This window comes from Melanerpes formicivorus, unplaced genomic scaffold, assembly GCF_026170545.1.
Source record: "Melanerpes formicivorus ecotype bairdi unplaced genomic scaffold, bMelFor1.0.p_v2 SCAF_3, whole genome shotgun sequence".
Lineage (NCBI taxonomy): Eukaryota > Metazoa > Chordata > Aves > Piciformes > Picidae > Melanerpes > Melanerpes formicivorus.
The window spans coordinates 16,712,159-16,736,600 of record NW_027142355.1 but is presented as its reverse complement, the minus strand read 5'-3'; the positions used below and the strand labels follow the sequence as shown (position 1 = coordinate 16,736,600).

At 38.7% G+C, this 24,442-nt stretch overlaps 1 protein-coding gene across 7 annotated transcripts in view; it reads left to right on the top strand.

Moving 5' to 3' along the window:
- Positions 1-24,442, top strand: part of CACNA2D1 (calcium voltage-gated channel auxiliary subunit alpha2delta 1) — a 372,424-nt gene that overhangs the window by 73,550 nt on the left and 274,432 nt on the right. For all 7 annotated transcript variants that reach the window (XM_068167762.1, XM_068167753.1, XM_068167734.1 and 4 more), the window contains one exon: positions 520-636. In XM_068167762.1, coding sequence (XP_068023863.1) covers positions 520-636 — 117 coding nt within the window. The remainder of the gene's footprint in view (positions 1-519; positions 637-24,442) is intronic.

Sequence of the window (24,442 nt, the reverse complement as noted above, 5' to 3'; positions counted from 1 at the left end):
TCTATTCCTTTTTTCCCTCTTCCTCTTCTTTGTTTTCTTGTCCTCTTACTCTTCTTTCCTCATAAACACTAACACTATAATAATAAATAGACAAGGGACTAACTGTTTAGATCACTGTAGCTTAAATGATTTGCTTCATGTGGTATGTTTGTTGTTCATCATTCAAGGCAGAATGAATTCAACAACTACTATTTGATTTCTGCCTCAGTGATGTTACAGAATGGCCATTTCTCTCAGCGGTCTATGAAAGCCATATTCCTTGATCTTTGAATAGGCCAGCACTAGAAACAGTCAGATTTGAAGACTTATTATTGACTTGTAGTGGCATCTTCTATATCTCAGACAAAAAGACTAAGTATTTCTTTCACAAGGCGTGTTTTGGTTTTCCTAACAGGTGACATTCTGAAGCACTCCAGTTCTCCAGAACTGAGGACACCTCAGTGCCTGTTTTGTGAAATCATGTTATATATTTTTAATATCTTTCACCATTTTTATATGTTTCCATTTTCCCTCTTGCAGATTTACAAGAAAAACCAAGCTTTGTATACTGTAGAAGCCAACAACCCTCGTCAGCTAGTGGAGATTGCAGCCAGAGACATTGAAAAACTTCTGAGTAACAGGTCTAAAGCCTTGGTGGTGAGTACTAATGGGTTAGATTTTCTATTTAGCATTAAGACAAAAATCTTATTTTATATTGAAATGTGCTTTTATGGTTATATATACAGCCTGTACACTTAGAGGCAGTGTCAGCATGATGCATACAGGACTTGAGATGAAGAAAGATGGTTTATAACTTCATGGTCAAAAGTGAACTCATTAGTTTTTTGGCATAGGGCAGGTGGTTATGATATTGATGGACAGATTAGGAAACAGGTCCAAGTAACAAATCAAGTTATAAATAGATTGGAAAATGTTCCTCAAAGTGACACACACAAATGTTTATGACTTGAAGATCACTGTACTCTACAGTTAGTATCTTGTGGAATTAAGAAGTAGAGCTTTTATAAAATGTGATTTTAAAATAATGGTATCTCTCAAGCCAGGATGTTCACTTTAGTATCATTGCTAACTACATCCGTTGATAATTTGGTCTCTTCATCTTTTTAGCTGCTCAGTCTTTCTTGATGGTAGTAACTCATTCTTCCCCTTCAACAAATGTAGCCATGTGTGAATCAAAATTAATTTCCCTACGTATTCTATTTCTGCTTTACTAATTTAGTCTGTATGGCAATTGTGTTTTGTATCAGCAAATTTAATGCTAAACTCTGAGTCTGAAGGCCATGTTGCATTGCATCCTCATGATTTTTCATGCTTGAAATGAAGAGTAGCTGTTTCTTTAAGGTGGTTTTGCCAGCAGTCCATTTCTCTGCTATTCCTTAAGATGCTAAACTTTGGCAATTGCCTTTTTATGATTCCTCCCCACATCACTCTGACTTGTATGAGAGTTTAGGGTGTTTTTCAGAAGATACTGACCAAACATGCATGGCGGGGGGGGGGGATCCAGATGAATTTATAAACATGCTTCATACAGAGTAGAGCTATTAATATAGGCTTAAAGGGTGGAAGAGCAGACTGGGATTCCCTGAGCAATTACATATCCATATAGACTTGCAGATGAGTTTGAATGTGAAAGTTTAAAGTGAAAGAGAGAAAAAAAAGGGATTAGTTCACCTCACTGTAGACTTCTACTCAGCTGGTTGTCCTAAGCTACTTTTTGTTCAGTGCAATAAAACAGGCGCTTCTCAGTCAGGATTGACCTGAGCTGAGTAAGACTTTAAAATGGGATGAACTACAACATAGAAGTACTTCTTTCTATCGGAAGAACATCCATCTATACTGTAGGTGTGTAAAGTTGGGGCAGGCAGGTCCCAATCAAGTATTCCTCTTATCAGTACAGTTTTGTGCAGCTGAAGAATCAGTCTGAGAGTGAAACTGCTGCTGTATGTAATCCTGAGGATTACCCTTGTTGTAGGTGATGAGATTTTACTTAGTCCATTGACCATGCATAGGTACCATGAAAGGTACCCATTTTGCCTGCCTTTTGTTCATAGCAGGAGAGATTTGTGTGTGTCTGTGGTGATTCAGTCTTAAACTGTAAAGAAAATTAAATAAGTATCTCATGTCTACTTTAGAACAGATGCCAGAATAGTTTCCCTGTTTATGTGGAAATTTCCCTGTCTCATTTTAGGCAAGCTTGTGGTCATTTTTTTGAAAGGGTACTATGATGCAGTTCCCTGATGTGAAAGATAATTACATTTTCCATCAATAATCCAGTTGTTTGGCTTGTGGTGGTTTTATTTTGTGTGTGTGTGGAGTTTTATTATTTATTTATTTATTTACATTTTTATTTTTAATTTGTTTAGTTTGGTTTGGTTTTGTCTGTTGCTGCTCTTTTTTTTTTTTTTTTTTTTTTTTTTTTTTTGACAAAAGGAAAAAATAAAAGTCTTGCAGCCTTCAGAACTTCCCATAATTTTGAATGCATCTTTAAGACAAATAAAAAGTTCTCCAGATGTATTAGTGGCTAAAAACTTATGACTTTAAAATCAATTTTGTTATTTTGCAGTATTTGAGTTGTTATGTCTTTAATGATTGGGGCTGCCATTACTGCAACCCCAATGTGCAATGCTGCGGTGAATGTGTAATACTTACTATTTTTATCTGCATGCCATCATTTTGGTATATGTCAACTAGACTTCTGCATAACATCTCCATCAATCTTGACACTTCATGCAGATAGAAATTCATCCCCAAGCAGGTAGAAATCTTAGCTCCCCCTCATATTTCACAAAACTGAATCTAATTTGCTGTCATTTAAATACTCATCAACATTGCTTCTCTTCAGCTGGAACATCTCTAAATTTTTCTTTAATACCCAGAAATCACCAGAATTTACAAGCATCAATTACATGATTACAATACCTACATAAGATCCCATTATATTTTTTCCAGCAAAGTATCACAGTATCACAGTATCCCTAAGGTTGGAAGAGACCTCAAAGATCATCGAGTCCAATCTGTCACCACAGACCTCATGACTAGACCATGGCACCAAGTGCCATGGTCAAGTGATTGAAATAACCTATTGAATAGTCTTCTACTCCAGTTTCTGAAGGTCTGAGGTTGTCAGGTTTTAGATGTTTACCTTGCCAAAGCTTCCTGTGAACTTTTGGCACTTTTTATGTCCTAATTTTATATGGTATTATTTCCTTTCTCTCTATATATCCTAGTTTGTTTTTATCCTTAAAAAAAAAAAATAAATCTCCATATATTTTAGAAATAAAAAGTTCTCAAAATTGTCTCCAGAGCAGCTTTCTGGAGGTGATTGGTCATAGATGGTTCCTGAGAAAACTTACTTTTCCTTTTGTATCAAATGCCACAGCCAAAGCCAGTGCATTAAAAAGGAGTATAACATCTCAAAACAGGAAAACTGTCTTAAGCTTTTTTAATATGATTTTCATTGTTTGATTCAACTTATGATTTCTGATTCAGGAATTTTTCTCAATCATTAGAAATGTTAGCTTTTCTGGAGCATTCTGTCACTGCTTATTTAAAAAATGTATTTCTAATGTATATTCATTCACCCAAGGGTTTGTTCTTTCAAAACAAACAAACCAAACAACCTCCCAAAACAACAATAACAACTAACAAACAAACAAAAACAAAACCCATGAAATTCCCAAAGCCAAAACCCCCTGAAAAACATTATTTAAGGGAGAAGTTACCCTTTTTATTAATCTGAGACCTAGTCAGATCTCTTTGCTGACCCATTCTCTACATGTTATTAATTTTGGATCACTTCATGTTAGTTTCAATTTGTGCTATCACCTGACCTGAAGAACTCCTAATGACTTGGATATTTATGCTGACGTTTGCATTTGTAGTTATCTGAGATTTATGTCAGAGCTTTCAATGACTTCTTATTTTAAACCTTTCTCTAGATTGTTTTTACACACAGTCACTCATCTGCTCTATCTGAACTGCTACTTCCTAAGAGAATTTCTTCAACTTCCATATGTATTTCTCTTCTTTTATCAAAGGCTATCTTTATGCTGGTATTTTGTACACCTTATGTAGTGAAGCTGTATTATTTATCTGAAATTGAAATCTTCTTAACTATGCTGAGTCACATTTTCTCTGAAATCAGGTGTGGAGTTGAATGGAACTGTTAGCTGCTGGCTACTTAGTTGTATGATGCTTTGACATGAATCCTACTTGTCTGATCCAAAATTAAGATGTACACATGTTCCCCTCCAAATCTTCTTTTCCACAATGAAGTATGTCCTTCTGAAAGCTGAAAGCCTTGATGTCAGAACCTTATTGTGAACACTATGGTGTATGCTCACAGTGTATTTACAGATAAACGCTTTTTAACTTTCTGCTCATATTCTAAGGCAAACACTGAGAGTAAAACAATCACTCAGTGTCCACTACAAAACTCTTCACTGGATTATGAGAGACATTCATATTTCTTTGTTTTATTATGAGGTCATTTGTATTTGCTTTTAGTTATTAAAACTGTTATGTTAAGGACGTTTAAGGTAAGCCTTTGGCTTCTTGGGTAGCATGCAGACAAAAACGAGTTAAATGCAGATTTACACCTTGTTGTCTAGATTTCTTCAGATATTTCAACCAGAGACATCATTTCTTCACTCTAGCCTTTATGCCTTGGTTTCTTCTGAAGATTGAGGTGTGGTAGTTTCCATGGAAACTGAGGCACAGATTGTGTGCTAGGAGACAGGTTCCATCTACATGCTTTTAGGAAATATCCAAGGTGCACAACTGTGTCAGTGAATGAGGCACTCAGAATATTTATCTGCTAGTTTAGATGCAATTTCAACACAGCTGTGCAAGTGTGTCCAGATCTCTTAGTATTTCCCTGTCTGCCTGAAATAAGGCTTCAGTGTCTCACAATACAACTGAGAAGCTTAAATAAACATGTGTTATACTTTGAGATTTCTGGGCAGAGATGCTGTGCACTTTAAATAGGGTTGGGATTTTTTCTGTAGCCCAAAAGACATATAAAGCTAAAATAAAATTTGAAGGTGTGCTTGATAGTACTGGTTTTTGGAAGGGGTCCAAAACTCTAGATTAAGTTTTGTTTGGATGTCTAAAACCAGCCTAACATTCTTGAAAACATTCTGGGAGACCTGCCTTCTAGTCTGCTAATTTGAAATTGCCTGTACTAGCAAGATATCTTTTCACTCTTTAAAAATACTCTACAGATAAATTTGAGTTGCCCACTCATTTAGCAGAACTTTCATTGGGTTGCATCTCTAGGAAGCTGTTGCAATTCAGCCTCTGGTCTCCTGAGCTGAACTAGAAATTCCAAAGAACCTAAGTAAACACACCTAATAGTAGAGTCCCTCAATTCTGTTTGGTAATCTAGGCTTAGAGATAGTGGCTCCATAAGAACTTGGGGCAGGCCTATGAGCTGAAAATATCTGTGAATACATTTGAATATGCCTCTGGATCTGGAAACACTTGCACAGGTGGGTTGAAATGGCATCTAAATCATATTCCAGTATACTGGAAATAGACATTTTCCCATTTATTATCTAATCTAAAGAGTAAATAGATAAAACATTTTACCATGGAGGAAGATCTGTGATTATCTTCCTTTCCATTTAAATCCCTAATCACAAGGCTAAAGTTTTCCAATCACTAGTGTAATGTGTAAAAAACTGTGTAAGAAACAACATTTTGACAATAACAATTGTCCTTTAAGTATGTTAAATCCACTTGTAATTATCCTCAGGGTATGAGGGACAGTCTTTGCCTAAAAATTAGGTCATTGCCCAGAGATGTAGTTTAGGTCCTTTGAAAGTTGGGGGCAGACTGTGGTTCTGACTCCACTTGTTATTCTGCAAACAGTAAACAGTATCATGAGAAGACACTGATGAACTACATCTTGAGCTGATGGAGGTACCTGATGTTTCTTATTAATTCCTTATGCATAGCTGTGGTATCCCATAGAATCAACAGACACAGGTAGAGGTATCTGCTTTGCTGTTGAGTTGTGGTAGCATCAGAAGATTAATTAAGGTAAAAACTGTTTGCCTTTCCTCTCTTTCCTAGATAATTTAAAAACCATAATCTTTGTTGAGAACTGATTTCAAAACTGATTTCAGTATAAAAAGAAGCATCACTCATGTCTTGGTAAACTTGCTATTTTCTCTTTGTTTTTGGTTTTCTACCCTTTTGACCCATTTGCCAGTTACAGGCAGTGTTAGATACTTGTATTGAAAAGGGCTCAAGTTCTAGATTCATAGAATGGTTTAGGTTGGAAGGGACCTTGAAGATCACCTAGTTCCAAGCCCTCTGCCATGGGCAGGGACACCTTCCACTAGACCAGGTTGTTCAAGGCTTCATCCAGCCTGGCCTTGAACATGTCCAAGGATGGGCATTCATGACCTCCCTGGGCAACATGTTTCAATGTCTCCCCACCTTCACTGTAAAGAATGTCTTCTTAATCTCCAGTCTAAATCTGCCCTCCTAAAGCTTCAGTCCATTACCTCTCATCAGATCACTACAAGCCCTTATGAAAAGTCCCTTCCCAGATTTCTTGTAGGCACCCTTCAGGTACTGGAAGGCTGCTCTAAGGTCTCCCTGGAGCTTTCTCCATACTGAACAGCCCCAACTCTCTCAGCCTGTCCCCAGAGGGGAATCCTCCAGCCTTCTGATCTTCTTCATGGCCCTCCTCTGGACCCACTACAGCATCAACATTCTCTTATGGTGGAGGCACCAGAACTGGGTGTAGTACTTGAAGTGGGGTCTCACTAGAGCTGAGTAGAGAGGGAGAATGACCTGTCTGGTCCTGGTGGTGAAGCTGGAGATATTCAGAGAAGGAAAACAGTTTGAATTGTGGTTTGTCTTCCAACAAGCAACACTTACCTGCACCTTGTTAGAATTATTTTTCAGTTGGTACATGAGAAGCGGGCCATCATAAGGAAGCTGACAATAGACTGTGTACTGAGTGGTTTACCAAAATAGTTTCATGTCTGATGGCTAACATGAGGAAGCCTACATGGCTGGTAAAAATACCTGAACCTGAAATTTGTACACTAGCAAAAAAGTTTCCTGATACTGCACTGTTTTCAAAAAATACCTGAACCTGAAATTTGTACACTAGCAAAAAAGTTTCCATATAATAATGTTTTTTAGACTACACTGCCTATATGAGCTTTCTGAAATCTGCAGATGTAAGTGTAGCCTATTTTGAAAGCCAGTTGTAGTTGCTGAAGCAGATGTGTCTTGGAGTGACAGCTAGTGAGACTTGATGCTTGAGAAGTCAAATATTTGTGAATTTGTCCACATGTCAGATGTTTGAATTTGTTTTTATTTGTCATGCCTTAAGTCTTGTTTTATTAATCGTTATCTAGATGCAACATTATGCCTCACAGAATAGATTCACATAACTCACATTCCTTGCAAGGCACCATAAAAGTCTGGGAAAATAAATCAGAAGGTTTGCAATGAAATTTCTTATAAATACTGGCTGTTTCTGGGGCTTTTCTTTCCACAGTTTACTTGATTTGCCTTCTGCAGATCTTGTATTATTGTTGACAGCTAGAAAGGGTGGTCCCTCCCACTTCACATATCCTCATAGATAGCCATGAGTCATCATTTTGCTTTTTGTAGCCCTGAACTGTATATAGTGCTGGAATGGCATCTGGTACGCTGGATTAGAGAGACACCTGCTGAATCTCTGTCCTTCTAACATAGTGATAGATTGATAGAATAGCTTCTGTGTTGCTCTCACTTTTGCTGTGGAAAAAAATAAGGAGCATCAGTAGCTGTAGCAATTCTTTCCCATTCAGTTCCCTTTATGTATTCAATTGAGCAAATCCCCTTACAAAAGAAATGGCCATGCCTAATTTTGCAGAGGTTGTGTTGTTGAATCCCTGTAGAGGATTCTTCTTATTTGTTACAAGCAGGTTTCTTTGTCTAAGGTTAAGGATACTGAAATTTCATTTGTGAAAGATGTTCTGCAGGTGCATAGCCTCATTACAGCAGGCATTACCCTGAGCTGGGGAGGTTGTTGTAGCAGCTGTGAAAGATGGGCTCTTGCTCCAAATAACTCTTTCTGTTTCCTGTAGTTATAAAGTTACTTTTGCAGCTTCAAATACTCAGATTTTGAAAGAAAATAATGCAGCCCAAAACCTCATATATGTCTTTTCTTTGTCCCAGTTTTAGTCTCTGGGGCATTGCTACCCTTCTTAGCTGAGGCTTACCCCCAGGCAGCTTCTCCTCCAGATATGTATATATTTTTTTTATGTGTTTCTGCCTGATAGGTGAAGAGAACTATTTTCTTGCTTATTTCTTGGTCTGCTGACTTCCATTCAGATCATCTGCCCCAAGAAACATGGTGATGCATTTATTGGTGTAAGACTGTTTTGTGCTGTGGCTAGCTGGAAATTTTACAGAAGAATGATTTTCTGTGGTAAAACATTCATTTTTCAAAATCACAGTATTTCATGCTAAGAGTTTAATTTCCTCCCAATTTGTCTGGTTTAATGGAAGGTTGTCTATCTAAACAGACTGAAGAAGAATATAGGAGTTCTTTAGCATTGCAAGTTTCATACTCTAATGCTGTTTAGCCAGACCTCTCAAGACTCCTAAGCTTTCCTTCAGTCACTAAGTTTACATTTTCAACCATAACAAAATGGAATTTTACACTTTAAAGTCCTTTGTGAAGTGAAAACTCCATTTACTTGCTGAAAACATGACTGAGAAGAAACAAATGTAAGTGGTGTTTTCAGTGGTTCAAAGTTGCACACAAAAATTATCCATAAAACGTTGCACAATAATTGTGTAATGCACACAACTCTCTGAGTCTAGACTCTGCCTTTGTGAAGCCTTTTTTTCTTGGATAACTTTAGGACTCTTTTCTGAATATAATCTTGTCTTCCAGTATCTTTTCTTTAAGAGCATTATGACCTGACTATGCAAGATGTCAGCATTTGCCTCAGTGGAATATTTTCATAGAATCATGGAATCATAGAACGGTTTGGGTTGGAAGGGACCTCCAAAGGTCATCTAGTCCAACCCCCCTTCAGTCATCAGGGATGTTCTGCACTAGATCAGATTGTTACGTGCCTTCTTGAGCCTGACCCTGAATATTTCCAAGGAAAGCAAGCTACTATTTTCAAGCAAGCTACTTGTTTCCTATGAATCATTTTATTATAACTCTTCGGAAGAGGAAAAGCTCAGTTAAGGCAGGGAGATGTTCTTCTACCATGTCTTCTGTGCCTGAATCATGTTCCAGATCCTCTTCTGTAACGTGACTGGGAAGAGAATGGAACAGAATAGAATGGAATAGGGTGTCTTTCAGCACACAATTTCCTTAATTTCTTTTCTGAGTTCAGACATAAGTCTATGGCAGGCTTGGGATCAGAAGATCATGACAAAATGCTCAGATGCTGCATGTGTAGTGGTAGGTTTTCAGATAAGCCCTTCTCAAGAAGAAAAATCAACAATAAATCACAAACAGCCAGACAAAATACTGTAAATAATAATAACTATGATAATAATAATAAATAAATATTATCCAAATCCAAAATACTTGTTTCAAACATTTTTTACTTTGGAGGAGTTGTAGGGGGTTTTGTTTGGTTGGTTGTTTTTTTGTTTTGTTTTGTTTTTCCCTAATGAGAAATTTAAATACTGTGCTACAGTGAAACTTTGTGTTTTCTCCATATTTTTTTCCTCCCTTTTTCTTGGTCAAATTTTTAGTGATATTGAGCTAAATGCAATAAATGGTTACTGCAGAATCAGAGTACCATTCAATTTAAAAATGAGTTTTGACTGATGAAATTTGTACACACATCAGACTAATTTTCAACATCAGTGGAACTGCTGAAGTTGCATCTGGAATGCTGTGTCCAGTTCTGGGCCCCTCAGTTCAGGAAGGAACTCAGGGAATTGCTTCAAAGAGCCCAGCGCAGAGCCACAAAGATGCTGAAGGGAGTGGAACATCTCCCTTATGAGGAAAGGCTTAGGAAGCTGGGTCTCTTTAGCTTAGAGAAGAGAAAACTGAGGGATGACCTCAAGTTGGTCATGTAATTTCATAAATTGCACTTGAACAGTAAGTAGCTGAATAGTCTTTCAGTCTTCCTACCAGTCATCAATAGCATTGCCATAATGCTTATGATACTGCTGCATTATCCTTAACTAGACTAGAATTGTAGAAAAGGATGGGTTCAGAAGTGCTACAGTTTGTTTCCTGGAATGTTGGAGTTTCTTCTCAAGCTCTGTGGCAGCAGCTCAGCTTTGTGCCAGTATTTCAGACATGCAGCTAATTGGGACCCTTGGGAAAGAGCGCAGGTAAATCTGGGGCTCCTTCCAAATAAGCTTTAAAAGAATCAGATCAGCAAGGCTTGAAACCTTGGAAACAGCTTTCTATAGAACTAGTGGAGGAGAAATACTGAATGTCTATCTTCATAAAAATATGAAGCAGATTCAAGTAGCATGTTCACTTGGCATCTTTCATAGGTTTTTCTCCTTTATCAGTTTAAAGCATCCACCTACCACCTTTATCACACCTTTCAGGCTTTCTAGTGGAAATTCTATGTTAAACCTTTCCTTAAGGAAGCTCCTCTCAGCTTTCTTTGCAACACTGACCTGTGATGTACTTGTTAGTACAAATGGCAGAATACCCGAGCAACCCTGTGATTTCCCTGCACCATAAGTTTCCATGGGAAAGTTCAGAAAGAAGGATGTACTGAAGGAAAGCAGTATAATAAGCTGCTTTACACTATTTTCTGAAGGGCTAAATTGCAATTTCCAGCTCTCTGTGATCCAGCTCTAGATTTGCTGATAAAAAAATGCAAGCTTCCCTTGCAAAAATCTGTATTAATCAGTAGAGGCTGAGGTATTTCATGTGGCTTTTTTTATGTTAATCCTTTTGGTGAAATAAATTCCCTCTGATGGGGAAGCTCCAAGAAACAAGTTATGATACATTTTATGATGTGTTGCTGTGATGAAGACATGGTTTCTTCAAAGTCCAAGGGCTGTCCAGGAACATTTTTCATTCCCTTGTATGCAGATGCTTAGCAGGTACAAATTAAAAGCCTTAGATTAAGTATATATTTGGATTTGATTTATGAACTCCTGTGGAGCTGGAAGTGGTCCCCAGTGGCCTCTCCACAAAGATGTTCACATGTCTGCTCCTAGTATTGAGAGGAAAAAAGCCTACTACTGCAATAGCTCCAAAGACTGAAGCTCTGTAGAGTACACCTGATTTTAACATACTTGACTCTCCTAGTGGAACAGAAACATGGAGTCAGATAGGACCAAATTCCACCTTTGACATGTGGGCATGGAGGATGGGTGGAGGACAGATGTGTGTTAAGCACAAGACCATTACTGGCTCATGTTGAGTTTTTCATCAACTGACACCCCAAGTCCTTCTCTTTGAGACTGCTCTTGGGCGAGTCCTCGCCCTGTCTGGGTTTGTGCTTGAGATTGCCCTGACCCAGGTGTAGAACCTTGCATTTGTCCTTGTTGAACTTTGTGAGGTCGGCTTAGGCCCACCTCTCAAGGCTGTCCAAGTTCCTCTGGATGGATCCCTTCCTTCCAGCATGTCAGCCAGGTCACACAGCTTGTTGTCATCCACAGACTTGTTGAGGGTACCTCAATCCCACTGTCCATGCTACTAACAAAGATCTTAAACAGCACTGGTCCCAGTTCCAGCCCCTGGGTACTGTCCCTTCCATAAGAAATCAGTTTGAATTCCAAGTGGGGCTTTGGATGGTTGCTTGGTTTATTCACTTGGGTTTTATTTGTATTTCATTGGTGTGGGTTGTTTGTTTGTTTGTTTATTTTTTTTCTCAGCATCAAATTGATGCCTTTTCAGATGAAAGAAATGCATTGTTTGAGTTTACAACAGCCTAACCTATGGTCATTTAAAAGTAATATAATTAACCTACTTCAATTTTATCATTTTATAACAACAAGAGAAGTTCTGCCCAACTCAAGGTTCAGTGTACCCTGAGACAAAGATTACTTTTAGTATGAAATTGTTTGGGGATTTAATGTATTTTCAATTCTCCATTTCTTATTAAAACTTCAACAACCCACCATTTGATTGTAATTACAACTGCCCCTAGGCAATAACTTCTGTTCTACACAAATATGACAGGTATAATTATGGAAAATCTAATTGTTCATACATTGCTACTTTCATCTGCTGTTAAAATAAGTCATGTAGTAATTAGATTTTTTCCCCTTTAAATACTAGAACAAAACAAACCAAGAGAGTTTGTACTTCTCCTTGAATCCAGGCCTGTACTGCATTCTTGTGACTCCACGAATTCTGAAATCCACAGCAAAGACAGGAAGCTGTTGATTTGCACCCTGTTGAATTAGAATCATAGAATCATAGAATCAGTAAGGTTGGAAAAGACCTCAAAGATATCAAGTCCAACCTGTCACCCAAGACCTCATGACCACTAGACTGTGGCACCAAGTGCCACGTCCAGTCCCCTCTTGAACACTTCCAGGGATGGTGACTCCACCACCTCCTTGGGCAGCACATTCCAATGGCTAACAACTCTCTCTGTGAAGAACTTTCTCCTCACCTTGAGTCTAAACTTCCCCTGGCGCAGCTTGAGGCTGTGTCCTCTTGTTCTGGTGCTCGTTGCCTGGGAGAAGGGACCAACCCCCTTCTGGCTACACCCTCCCTTCAGGTAGTTGTAGAGGGCAATAAGGTCTCCACTGAGCCTCCTCTTCTCCAGGCTAAACAATCCCAGCTCCCTCAGCCTCTCCTCATAAGGCTTGTACTCGAGGCCTCTCACCAGCCTCATTGCCCTTTGCTGGACACGTTCAAGAGTCTCAATATCCTTCTTAAACTGAGGGGCCCAGAACTGGACACAGTACTCAAGGTGCGGCCTAACCAATACTGAGTACAGGGGCAGAATGACCTCCCTGCTGCTGCTGGCCACACTGTTCCTGATTCAGGCCAGGATGCCATTGGCCTTCTTGGCCACCTGGGCACACTGCTGGCTCATGTTTAGGTGGCTGTCAATCAGTACCCCCAGATCCCTTTCTGTTTGGCAGCTCTCCAGCCACTCCAACCCCAGTAGCGCTGGATGGCATTGTTGTGACCAAAGTGCAGCACCTGCCACTTGGACTTGTTGAATGCCATCATGTTGGACTCTGCCCATCTGTCCAGCCAGTCAAGAACCTTCTGGAGAGCCCTTCTACCCTCTAACTGATCAACATCTGCTCCCAACTTGGTGTCATCCGCAAATTTACTGATGACTGGCTCAACCCCGTCATCCAGATCATCAATGAAGTTATTAAACAGGATGGGGTTCAGCACTGATCCCTGAGGGAAAATATTTCTGTGCAGGGGTGGACTTACTATTTGGGCAGGCAGCATGAAGAGTAAAGGGAGCTGAATTCCTGTCCGGGATTACATGGTCACTGCAGTGCCACAGCAGGTTGTATGAGAGTGGAAAAATGGTGTTTCTGTCTAGATTCCTCCATTAACATTGTCATTACATCCAGCTTTGACATTGCTAAGGAGGAATGTGTATTTCTTTACATGTGGTTAAAAAAAACCCAAAGAATTCAATTGTTATTTTTCAAGAGTAGTTCCTCAAATATGCCTGTATATATATATATATACACATATATATACATATACCCACATACACACACACACATATATATATATTTCAAATATCTCAGCAGCCTGCACCTTCACTGTGAAGGGGGATTTCTGCACCCCATACACACACACAAGGAGCTAGCAGAGAACACTTACCAAAGTCCAAAAGATCATGAAGATGCTTCAGGTCTTTTTCTCTTATACCAAAATACCTTATATAACCCTTCAGCTTCAGTCTTTGCTTGCACACTGACTATGGCCAAGTTTCTTCTTTACTCTTTATGCTGTCTCCAAGTTGGTTTGTGTTACAGCAGCACTGACTCACTAATGCTCAGTGCAGTGTAAAGTACTAAACAGACAGCCTCTGCTGCTAAATTCAGTGACTATTCCCCAAGTACCTTGTCTGAGTCAGAGCACCGTGGAGCAATAATTTTGTTTTTGCTAGATGTGTTTGGGCGGATGGTGCAGGAGTGGGTGGCTGAAACACTCTTGTTGCTGAGCAGGCAGTGAGCAGTTCCCCTTGATGTTTGTGCTGGCTTTTTTTCCCCTTTTTTATTTTATTTTTGTTTTAGGGTTTACATGTTTTCTGGAGACGTCAGGATGTATTTATGTTTAACCAGGTCTTAAATAAAATGAATGTCCATGAACAGAAGATGCTAGAGAAGCATGTTTACATGTTCCCAAGGTGATAAAAGCAGACTGAATTGAAATCCCAAAGGTGTATGTTTTCAGATAGATTTCAAGCATAGACAATTGGATAGATTTCAAATATTTAGTGACACAGTGTGACAACCATGCAGTCTCCTCAGCATTTCCAAGTCATATTCTCTTCTCCATAGCATTAATGACATGCCAGACCTCCCAGTGGGTCAACAAAGGGGTCCTTTCATCCTTTCCCCAGCACTATCCTCTTGTTTCCTTCCTCAGAGCCTGTACATACTGTAATAGCTGTATGCCAGGAGAAGGAATACCTAAAGTGCATCATAAGGACATGCTTTTCATAAACAATGGAGGAGAATGAAAGTAAAATGACTAGTCCATAGAATTTTACAGTTCCAGGAAGAGCATTTCATCTCGTTATATATTTCATGGGCTTCAACTGCTTATAAAAAGATTGTAACATATCTAAATGTGGTCCTGTCTTCTTATGTAAACTAAAACTTTGAAAATATTATGTATGTTGAAAATATTATATATGTGTGATGTAATGAAAGCACACTGTAGTAACTTCAAATGTAAGGCTATGATCTGAAAAGTTTTCATTTAGATTGTATTTTTCTTTCATCAGAAGTAGAAATCCAAATGATGTAATTTTTATCCTCAATGATAATTTTCTAAGCCTTCTGATTTTGGGGAATATTTTCTTTGCAGCCTGTGTACTATGATCTCAGGTCTTAAGTTTTGATATGTACCTATTTTTAGGTTATTTTCTAAAGTTTTGTTGCTTGCCATAGTTTGTATTTAATAAGAACATGCTAAAGAGGTGACTTAATGAGATGACAATGAGGCAAAATTAATGTTACAAACTGTGGTGTAGCATAACTATAATCGTGTCATTGTACCTGTGAATGTGGAGCATAGATACTATTAGAAGGTGCATTAACTCTATGATTTCACAGTTTTAACCTTTTAATTAAGCATGTTATGCTTTTAACTGTTCTTATGCTTCATAAAAGGGGGTTCTGTATATGCAATAGAATCATAGAAGCATAGAATGGCTTTGATTGGAAGGGACCTTAGAAATTATTTACTCCAACCTTTCCACCATGGACAGGGATGTTTCTCAACTAGACTCATCCAACTTGGCCTTGAACACCCCCCAGGCAGGAGGCATCCACAACCTCCCTGGGAATCCTATTCCAGAGTCTCACCACCTTCATACTGTGAACATCTTACTAAAATCCAGTCTAAACCTACGCTCCCTCAGCTTCAAACCATTTCCTTTGTCCTATTGCTAGACTTATGAAAAGTCCCTCTCCAGCCTTCCTGCAGGATCTCTTCAGGTATTGTAAGGCAGCTCTAACATCCCCCAGATTCTTCTTTTTACATAAGATACATATTTGCATAGATAATCATTGCCGTACTGTGTGCAAAGCTTCTGGCTGTAGGCTGTACATTCCAGATTTTGTGCAGAATTAGCTATGGATTTAGTATTAAACATGTAATAGTATTAGTGACAGCTTTTTCCTAGTATGACTTGGAATTGAAATATTGTAATAGTGCTATAATAAACATCACGGAAGCATTTAATAGAATGATATTTTCCTAATGCAAAGAAATGCTGACATCATCTGGTTTATACTACTCTTAGAACTTCCACTATCTTCCTTCTGAAATGTTATTTGAAATGAGTACAATATTTCTAACAGTGCATGTTTAGCAGCAGTTTTTGTATTTCAAGCTTAGGAATTCTTGGTGCCTATTCACCTTGTTTAGGTCTTAGGTCTAGTTAATGAAATTTAATCTGCTGTGATGACTCTTCATGTAGTAGACTCCATTGGTCTTAGTGTTGAGGATTTTGCTTTTCCATCATCCTAGAAAAGAAAAAAACTGCAGGGGGACTTTAGAGCTGCCTTCCAGTACCTGAAGGGATCCTGTAGGAGGGCTGGAGATGGGCTTTTCATAAGAGTGTCTAGCAATAGGACGAGGGGGAGTGGTTTGAAACTGAGGGAGAGTACGGTTAGACTGGATTTTAGTAAGAAGTTCTTCAGTGTGAAGATGGTGAGACTTTGGAATAGGTTGTTCAGGGAAGTTGTGGATGCCTCCTCCATGGGGGGTGTTCAAAGCCAGGTTGGGTGAGGCCTTGAGCAGGCGAGTCTAGTTGAGAGGTGTGCCTGTCCATGGTGATGAGTTTGAAGCAGATGATCTGTAAGGTCCCTTCCAACCTAAGCCATCCTATAATTCTGTGAATTAGTGCTACTTTAGTCTTGTCAGATTGTCTGGACTGAAACTACAGTAGTGGTTCAGAATTGTGTGCATATGTGTGTATATATATATAAAAAATACCTCACATTCTTTAGAATAGGTTTGAGTTTTAGAGACTTGCATGAGTTGCTGTAAGAGAAACATTAACTTAGTGCTTCACTGCTCTTAGCCACATCACAGCACAATACTGTGCTTGATATTTCTCCCCTTGTTTTTTTTCTCTGAATTTAGTTATCCTCTATGTAGTCTCTTGAATTATTAGTAAAATGCTTAGTTCTGCTGTTTAAACGAAAAAAACTTTTATTAAGAAGTCTTCATTATGGTTTCAGCTGAAACTACAACTGCATCTCCTGTTGCCCATGGACTATTAAGAGGTATTAGAATGATTGTGGGACTTTAATACCTCTCCTGTGAAAAAACACAGAGACTTGGGCCTGTTCAGTCTGGAGAAGAGAAGGCTGAGAGGGAATCTTATAAATATCTATAAATATCTGAGGGGTAGGTGTTGAGATGAAGGTGTCAGGCTCTTTTCAGTGGTGCCCAGTGATAGGACAAGGAACAATGGGTACAAGCTAGGGCACAGGGAGTTCCACCTCAACACAAGGAGACACTTCCTTATGGTGAGGGTGATGGAGCACTGGAGCAGGCTGCCCAGAGAGATTGTGGGTCTCCTTCTCTGGAGTCTTTAAAACCCACCTGGATGCATTCCTGTATGATCTGCCCCAGGTGATCCTGCTTTGGAAGGGTAGTTGGTCTGTGATTCTGTGAAATGTAATGCAGGGGAAAATACTTCTGTCTTAAAAAGATGAACACAGAAATAAAAAGTTTAGAAAGCATTGAAACCAAACTTTTTTTTGATCTGCAGTGAGAGCTTTTGCAATGTCTACTGTTTATAATAATGGAATAAATATCTAGGCTCTGATATTTTTCTATGCAACGTTTTTATCTGCAGTTGTAACAGCTGTGACAAATATGGAGCACTACAGTAAAAGCCACCAAGAAATATTTGTGGTTCCATAGGCAAGGGCTTGGCAATTGCTTAGAAAGTGTCTGTAGCTGCTTTCTTAGCCCCATGAGCAGTTTTGTGAGGAAATACTTCACAGCAGCCCACAGTATATTAAAGGCAGGGGACTCTGATAACCTGACAAAGATAGGAATATGACAGCTACTTTTCATTTTTCACACATGTTTAAAATGAAAACTGATATGCCAACTGCAGCAGTACTTGTGCATCCCATGAACCACTGCTGTGTCAGGGAGGCCAAGTGAACTGCATCTCATCTATATATTGCTTCTGCCTTAACTTTTAGAGCTGCCTGCAAGAATGTATAAATCCCTGACACAAGATGTGCCAGTAACAGGTTCCATTTTACAGCACTTCTGAAAAGCTGTCTTTGAGGTCACTTTGTTTATGCTGTCTATTAAATGCTGAATACAAAATGAAAAAGGAAAGAAAAGGAACATAATGTGATGGTTTAACCCACCGACATCAACAAAAACTTGGCTGAGCCCAGCTGGGGAAGCAAACGGAGCTGTATTTTACAAGCAATAATGAAATGCAATGAATGTATACAAAAGATACAGTATATACAATATTATACAAGTATTTACAAAAAGAAAACAACACAGGGTGCTATCTAAAGAAGTGGGACCATCAGGTTGAGAGAGGTGATTTTACCCCACTACTCTGATCTCGTGAGACTCCACCTAGAGTACTGCATCCAGTTCTGGTGCTCTCAGCATCAGAAGAATATGTTGATGCTGGAGTGGGTCCAATGGAGGGCCATGAAGCCCTCCATGAAGACCATCAGAGGGCTGGAGCACCTCCCTTATGGGGACCAGGCTGAGTGAGTTTGGGCTATTTAGCATGGAGAAGAGAAGGCTTCAGGGAGACCTTAGAGCAGCCTTCCAGTACCTGAAGGGTGCCTACAAAGAGGGGACTTTTTGCAAGGACTTCTAGTTATATGATAAGAGGTAATGGATTTAAGCTTCAGAAGGGCAGATTTAGACTGGAGATTAAGAAGTTGTTTTTTTTCAGTAAGGGTGGGGAAACACCTCAGATTGACCAGAGAGATCATGGATACTGCTGCCTGGAGATGTTCAAAGCCAATTTGGATGAAGCCTTGAGCAACCTGGTCTAGTGGAAAGTGTCCCTGCCCATGGCAGGGGGCTTGGAACTAGATGATCTTCAAGGTCTGTTCTAACCTAAACCATTCTATGACTCCATAAATCTATGGGGGGTGACTTATTTTTCTTAGATTAAGCTTTATTAAAAAGTTGCCTCATCTAAGCTAGGAATGTAGGCCTCCTTTGTTCCTGCTCCTTGCTCATCTGCCTTGTGGATTTGTAGTTTTTTTATAATGACAGAAGCGTCTGCAACTCCTTTGTACCACATGGAAGCCTTTATTCTCTTTGAAAAGCGCAAACTGTGATATATTCAAGTATAAATATTAATTCTTTCATATACCTGATAGATTTCCCAAACTGACAAACTTTAAAAATAGGCCAGATAGAAATATCAGGCTTTTATCTGACCTGCAAAACACAGAATTAGATTTCATTGGTATCTTGATAGGTACTCAGTATCATTTATAGCTATTTAACCTTCTTAGGCTCAGTAGGTTTTCCTGAATTATGTTTTCTACTCTATCAAAGATGTAAAATCCTGTCCCTTGGATATCAGTTTTGTAACTGGCAGAAGCAAAGGAAGCATTCTCTCATGTTCTTCCTGTTAGTCAAGAGACTAACAACAATGGATCAGGTTTTCATCTGTTGTTGGCTCAACATGAATGTGCTACTTGTGTAGATCTCAAGGTACCTTCATGATGAGATCCTCGCACTACCTTGGATTTTTTTTTTTTTTGCTTTATTTTTTATTTATTTATATGAGATTAACCATTTGAGGAGAATTTAGGAGACTAAAAAAGGTTGCTCAAATCTGGTCATCTTCCCTTTAAACTGCCAGAGTGTTGAAGAATGATGAAGAATGAGGAGGCTGATTTCATAGAATTGTGATTTGTTTGGGTTTTTTAGTGAAATCTCCTGCACATTGTTTTCAGAGAGTCTTCCTGTAAGAGGGTTCACTTGCAGAGGCAAAAAGAAGGACCAAAACCAATTTACCAACATGGGAGCAATTAGATATGCAAGAAGTTACAGAAGAGGATTTTTAAAGCACATAAGAAAATTAGACTCCTAAGGTCCTTATTTTCGGTTGGCAGATATCTAAGTTCTTCATATGATTTTGTGTATATCACAAGATGCTTACCTTCAGAACCAGAAAACTTGTAGATTCGACCAAAATGGCCTCCTAGTAAGCAGACTGGCCCTGAAGCATAGAGATTTTATTATCAGAAATATGAAGAATTTGAAGCAATTTTCAATTGCATGTTAATTAAGTAAATGGAGCTATTGGATGTATTGTAAACCACTGGTACTATCTGTGGCATGTGTTGTCATTTGAGTGGCAGGGTTGGCTCCTGCTGAGGATTTTGATTTCCTCTCTGATTCTGACCTGTTTCACCATGTGGACAGTCCAGAGAAACATATCAAACAGATGTTTTGGTCTGAAAAGGCAACAAACACATAGAAAACAAAAATGTGCACACAAACACAAGCAAGGATGTTCAGCAGAGATTCAGAATTGGAAGTATTGAAAACATCCATGGCGAAGCCACAGGAGTAACCAAATTATATTTAAGACTAGCAAAACAAGAAAAACTAAATTCTGTCTGGATCTGTTTGCATGATAAGAATTTAGCCAGTGGCAAATGAAGCTTTTTAAACAAGCCATGGGCCATCTAGCTATGGCAGATACAAAGGATATGGGAGAAGGCTGAACCACCATATACTAATTGATTTGCACATCAGACCCTGAGGAATTGATCCTGAGGCCATGTTCTGGAAGCCAAAAGAAATATATCCATGCTAATTGTGAATGTCCTCAGATGAAGGTGGTATTTGTTTGAAAAAGAAAAAACAAACCAGTCTGTAAATGACAGGATTAATAAGTAGCAAATGAGTTGCAAATTAGCTGACATTTTGATGTTTTTGCCCTTCTCCCTGTTAGCCAGGCTGTGATTGCTATCTTCCTGTGCTTCCCTTCGAGCTGAACTGCTGTGCTGTGACACTGTAGATGCTCATTGCCCCAAATGAGTCTAAAGGACATCAAGTCATTCTTCTTTAAAGGGAGAGGAAGTAGGGCTGATTCCCATGTTCAAAACCAGAGTGAGGGAAATATTTCTAGTTGACTTTTTCCTTTCTGTGTTTCCTTTAGTTTTTCTTCTCCTCCTCCTCCTCTGTCTTGTTGGAGCTTTTCTGATGCCTTTGGTGACTCTGATAACACAAATGGATATTTTCCAGCCTGAGGACTGTATTTCTATCCTACATAATTTGTGCTTTTCAGATTTCTAAAAATAACTTTATAGAGAGGATATGGGGGAAATAAAATTAATATTGTCATTTGGATGTTTCTCTTTATTTTTAGGGACTAGAGAGAAGAAATATCATGTCCCCCTAAAGGTGGACATGGGATATTTTTTTATTCTGTGTCTAGTATGAGCTTGTGAAACGAGGTATTATGGAGGAAGAACAATACTTTTCAATCCAGTGAAAATGACTTTGAATGGTTTCCGTGGTTTCTCAAAGCCACTAATACCACAAGCCATGAATTGATTAAAAAAATAAAATAAAACAGAGTTGTTTTCACTGCAGCAATTCTTGTTTACTTTCCACAATTTTATATAGAAGTAAAAACCTTGAATGTTGCTTAATTGAAGGAAAGATCTGGGTTGTGTGAAAAGAACCCACAAAACAAAACAGGCGTTTGCAACAACACTGGAGACCTTCAGGTAATTTGTTTACCTTCTGTTCACGGGAGTCAAGGAGCTGCAGTATCATTAAAAGAATGAAGTGCATTCAGACAACTGAAACAGTAAGATGATAATTTAAGAAATTACAGAAAAATATCATGCTGTGTCCTTTTGTTCTATAGAGGAATTTGACCTAGTGTCTTTTTCACAAAAGGAAAAGCCACACAAGGAATTTATTTTGTTAACATCAGAGCTTAGTAAATGGAGAATGCTGTGGCATAATGACAGAATACCTGATCCTTACACAACAGTGGGTTTATACATCAATGTCAATTTAAATATAATTAAAATTTGTCTCGGGGGTCTGCAAACTGCCATAAAGGGAGAGAACATGCACAAAAGAGAAAAAAAAGAAGAAACTACAGAAGGAGACAAACAGCAGAGGTGGATTCAGGTTGAAGCAACAGTTAATTGGCTTGCAAGGAGAGCAAGCTGAGACTTGAAATAGGCAAGATCAATCCAAAAAGATGAAAGGAAAATAAGAAAACATAGTAGAAATTGATTATCTGGTCCATGGTCATATTCTCTTGATCCTCGTGTTCTCTTTTATAATTGATCAGTAAATGCTTCTTTATTAACTTTTCATTACAGGTATAAAGATTTTATGATGAAGTTTGGGATCTTGAGCTTTGAAAGAAAGTAGAGTCAGTGCTGTGTCCATAAATCTTACAGATACAGGCTTGAGATGAGTGAGAACAAACTACAAAGTAATTTCTGTGTTGTAGGGAAAAGGACTTGGTTAGGGACCTTAAAGATTATCTAGTCCCAATCCTCTGCCATGGGCAGGGATGCCTCCTGCCAGACTGGTTTGCTCAAGGTCCCAGCCATCCTGCCTTTGAACACTTCAAGACTTGGAGCCTTCACAACTTCTCTGGGCAACCTGTTCCAGTGCCTTACCACCCTCATTGGGTAGAATTTCCTCCTAATATTTAATTCCAATACAGCTTCTTCCAGTTTGAAGCCATTACCCCTATCCCTGTCACCCCATGATCGAGTCTTCACTGTGGAGGATGGAAGGATCAGGAAATTATGTGTTTTCTGCTGGCATGGAGTAGATATTCTCTGTATGGGCATTTTTCACTTTGAAACTGAGGAAGAAACTCCATTTTACACCCTGTAGGCTGTGGATTTTTTATTTAGTTCATGATAATTTGATAAGATTAAACAACAAATAAAACTGAATATATTCCAAATAGAGACCCAAACCTAAATCTGTCACTAAAAGAGACAAAGTAAGTGGCATGGCACTTAATTGGTAGAACAGTAAATCTCATTAGCTTTATCAGTAAGTGAGCCTTTAGCACATTAATTAGTTTTGACACCTTTAACAACAGACATCAAGACACCCAGCAAGCTCTTTCTTTCAATAAAAAGGAAGCAGATTTTGAAGAGGTAAGGACTGACAAGAACTGGAAGCCTGATTTGCCATCTACTAGGCAGGACCTTGATAAACACCTCTCTACCAAGCTTATAAGAAGTCTGTCGTAACAGAGACTAAAATCCTGTATTGGCTTATCTGGATTTTGTGATTTACTAAAAGCTAGCAACTCCTTCAGAGATGAGAAAGTCACTAGTAGAAAAAGCAATAAAATATGAAACATCATAGTCTCTTACTGATTTCTGAAGCAATGCCTGATGCTGTACAGCATCAGTTCCTCCAGATAAATGTTACTGTGATTTGGTATTTCATAACAGTGGGCATATTGGCCCCTCAAGTGAGACCTTATCGTAGGGAAAAGTAATTACTCTGCCTCATTTCTTGCATTTGCTTTTTATCTGAATTCATGGAAACAAAAAGTCTGGCTTGATTCAGAGGTAAAGTTAAACATCTATCAGGAAATTTAAAATCTAAAGAGACAGAAATACATTAACAATATTATGGAGACACAAGCCACCAGAAGTTGGCAGTGAAAACTCCACTGAGGCTTATGTCAAATTTTCCTTGAGTATTTGTTTTGGTTTTCTGTGATAGAGGACATTACTTCACATGTTACACTGAGCTAGTTTGGCTCAGAAGTCAGTGGAACTTCCATAACTAGATATGATTTGTTCCTTTGAACAGTAAAGATATTTAGTGTATATGAACATGTCCTCTATATCCTGTTTTAATGGTGGTTTAAAGTCCATTCAGTGGGGTTTGTCCTTGATTCTTTTCCTAATGATTAGATAAAATTGGTCACACTTCATTCTACAGAAACTTTACAAAACAGTGCAGAGAATCAACCTTTTCTAGAGCATGATTCATTTGTTCCAGTTTAGATACCAACCTGTAGATGAGAGAAAGTCTGGACTGCCTCAGGTATATCCCCTTAGTCAGATAAATCTCACCTTCCCTGTTTGTCAACTTCTTTTATCCATTCCCTTCACTACCCAGAAAGAGGGGCGAAGTATTGATGGGGCACTATGATAACCCAAATCTTCAGGAACCAACTCCAGTTTCTGCTTATTTGCTCTGTGTACGCACAGGGGATGTTATAGGAATAGCACAGATGAGCCAGCAAGTCAAAGAATCATTTTGTACTAGGACCCCTCAAGCAGGTTTATGAGGACATAGATGAATATCAGGCCCAGAATGATTTGTTTAGGACTGTGGAAACTTTTCTTGCCTTTTTTTGTTTAATGCAATTGCTTATTATTATGTTTTACTCTACTAGGTCTGATGCCACTGATGTTGGAGTCCAGGTCTTGACAAAGTAACACTGATAAAAAAAAATAAATGTCTGATTTGTTTAAGTAGTGCAATGTTAAGCATGTTGTATCTTCTAAACATATCGTACTGCTTTGGTCCTTGTTTGTAGTCAAATTAGATGTCACATGAAGAAATTCCAGTTACTGAAAGCAATATTTTTATGTCAAACCTCACTTTATAATAGAATTGTAGAATAATTTGGATTGGAAGGGACCTTCAAAGATCATCTAGTCCAACCCTGCCCTGCAGTAATCAGGGTCATCTTCCACTATATCAGGTTGCTCACAAACCCATCCAACTTGACTTTGAATGCTTCCAGGAATGGGGCATCTACCACCTCTCTGGTTA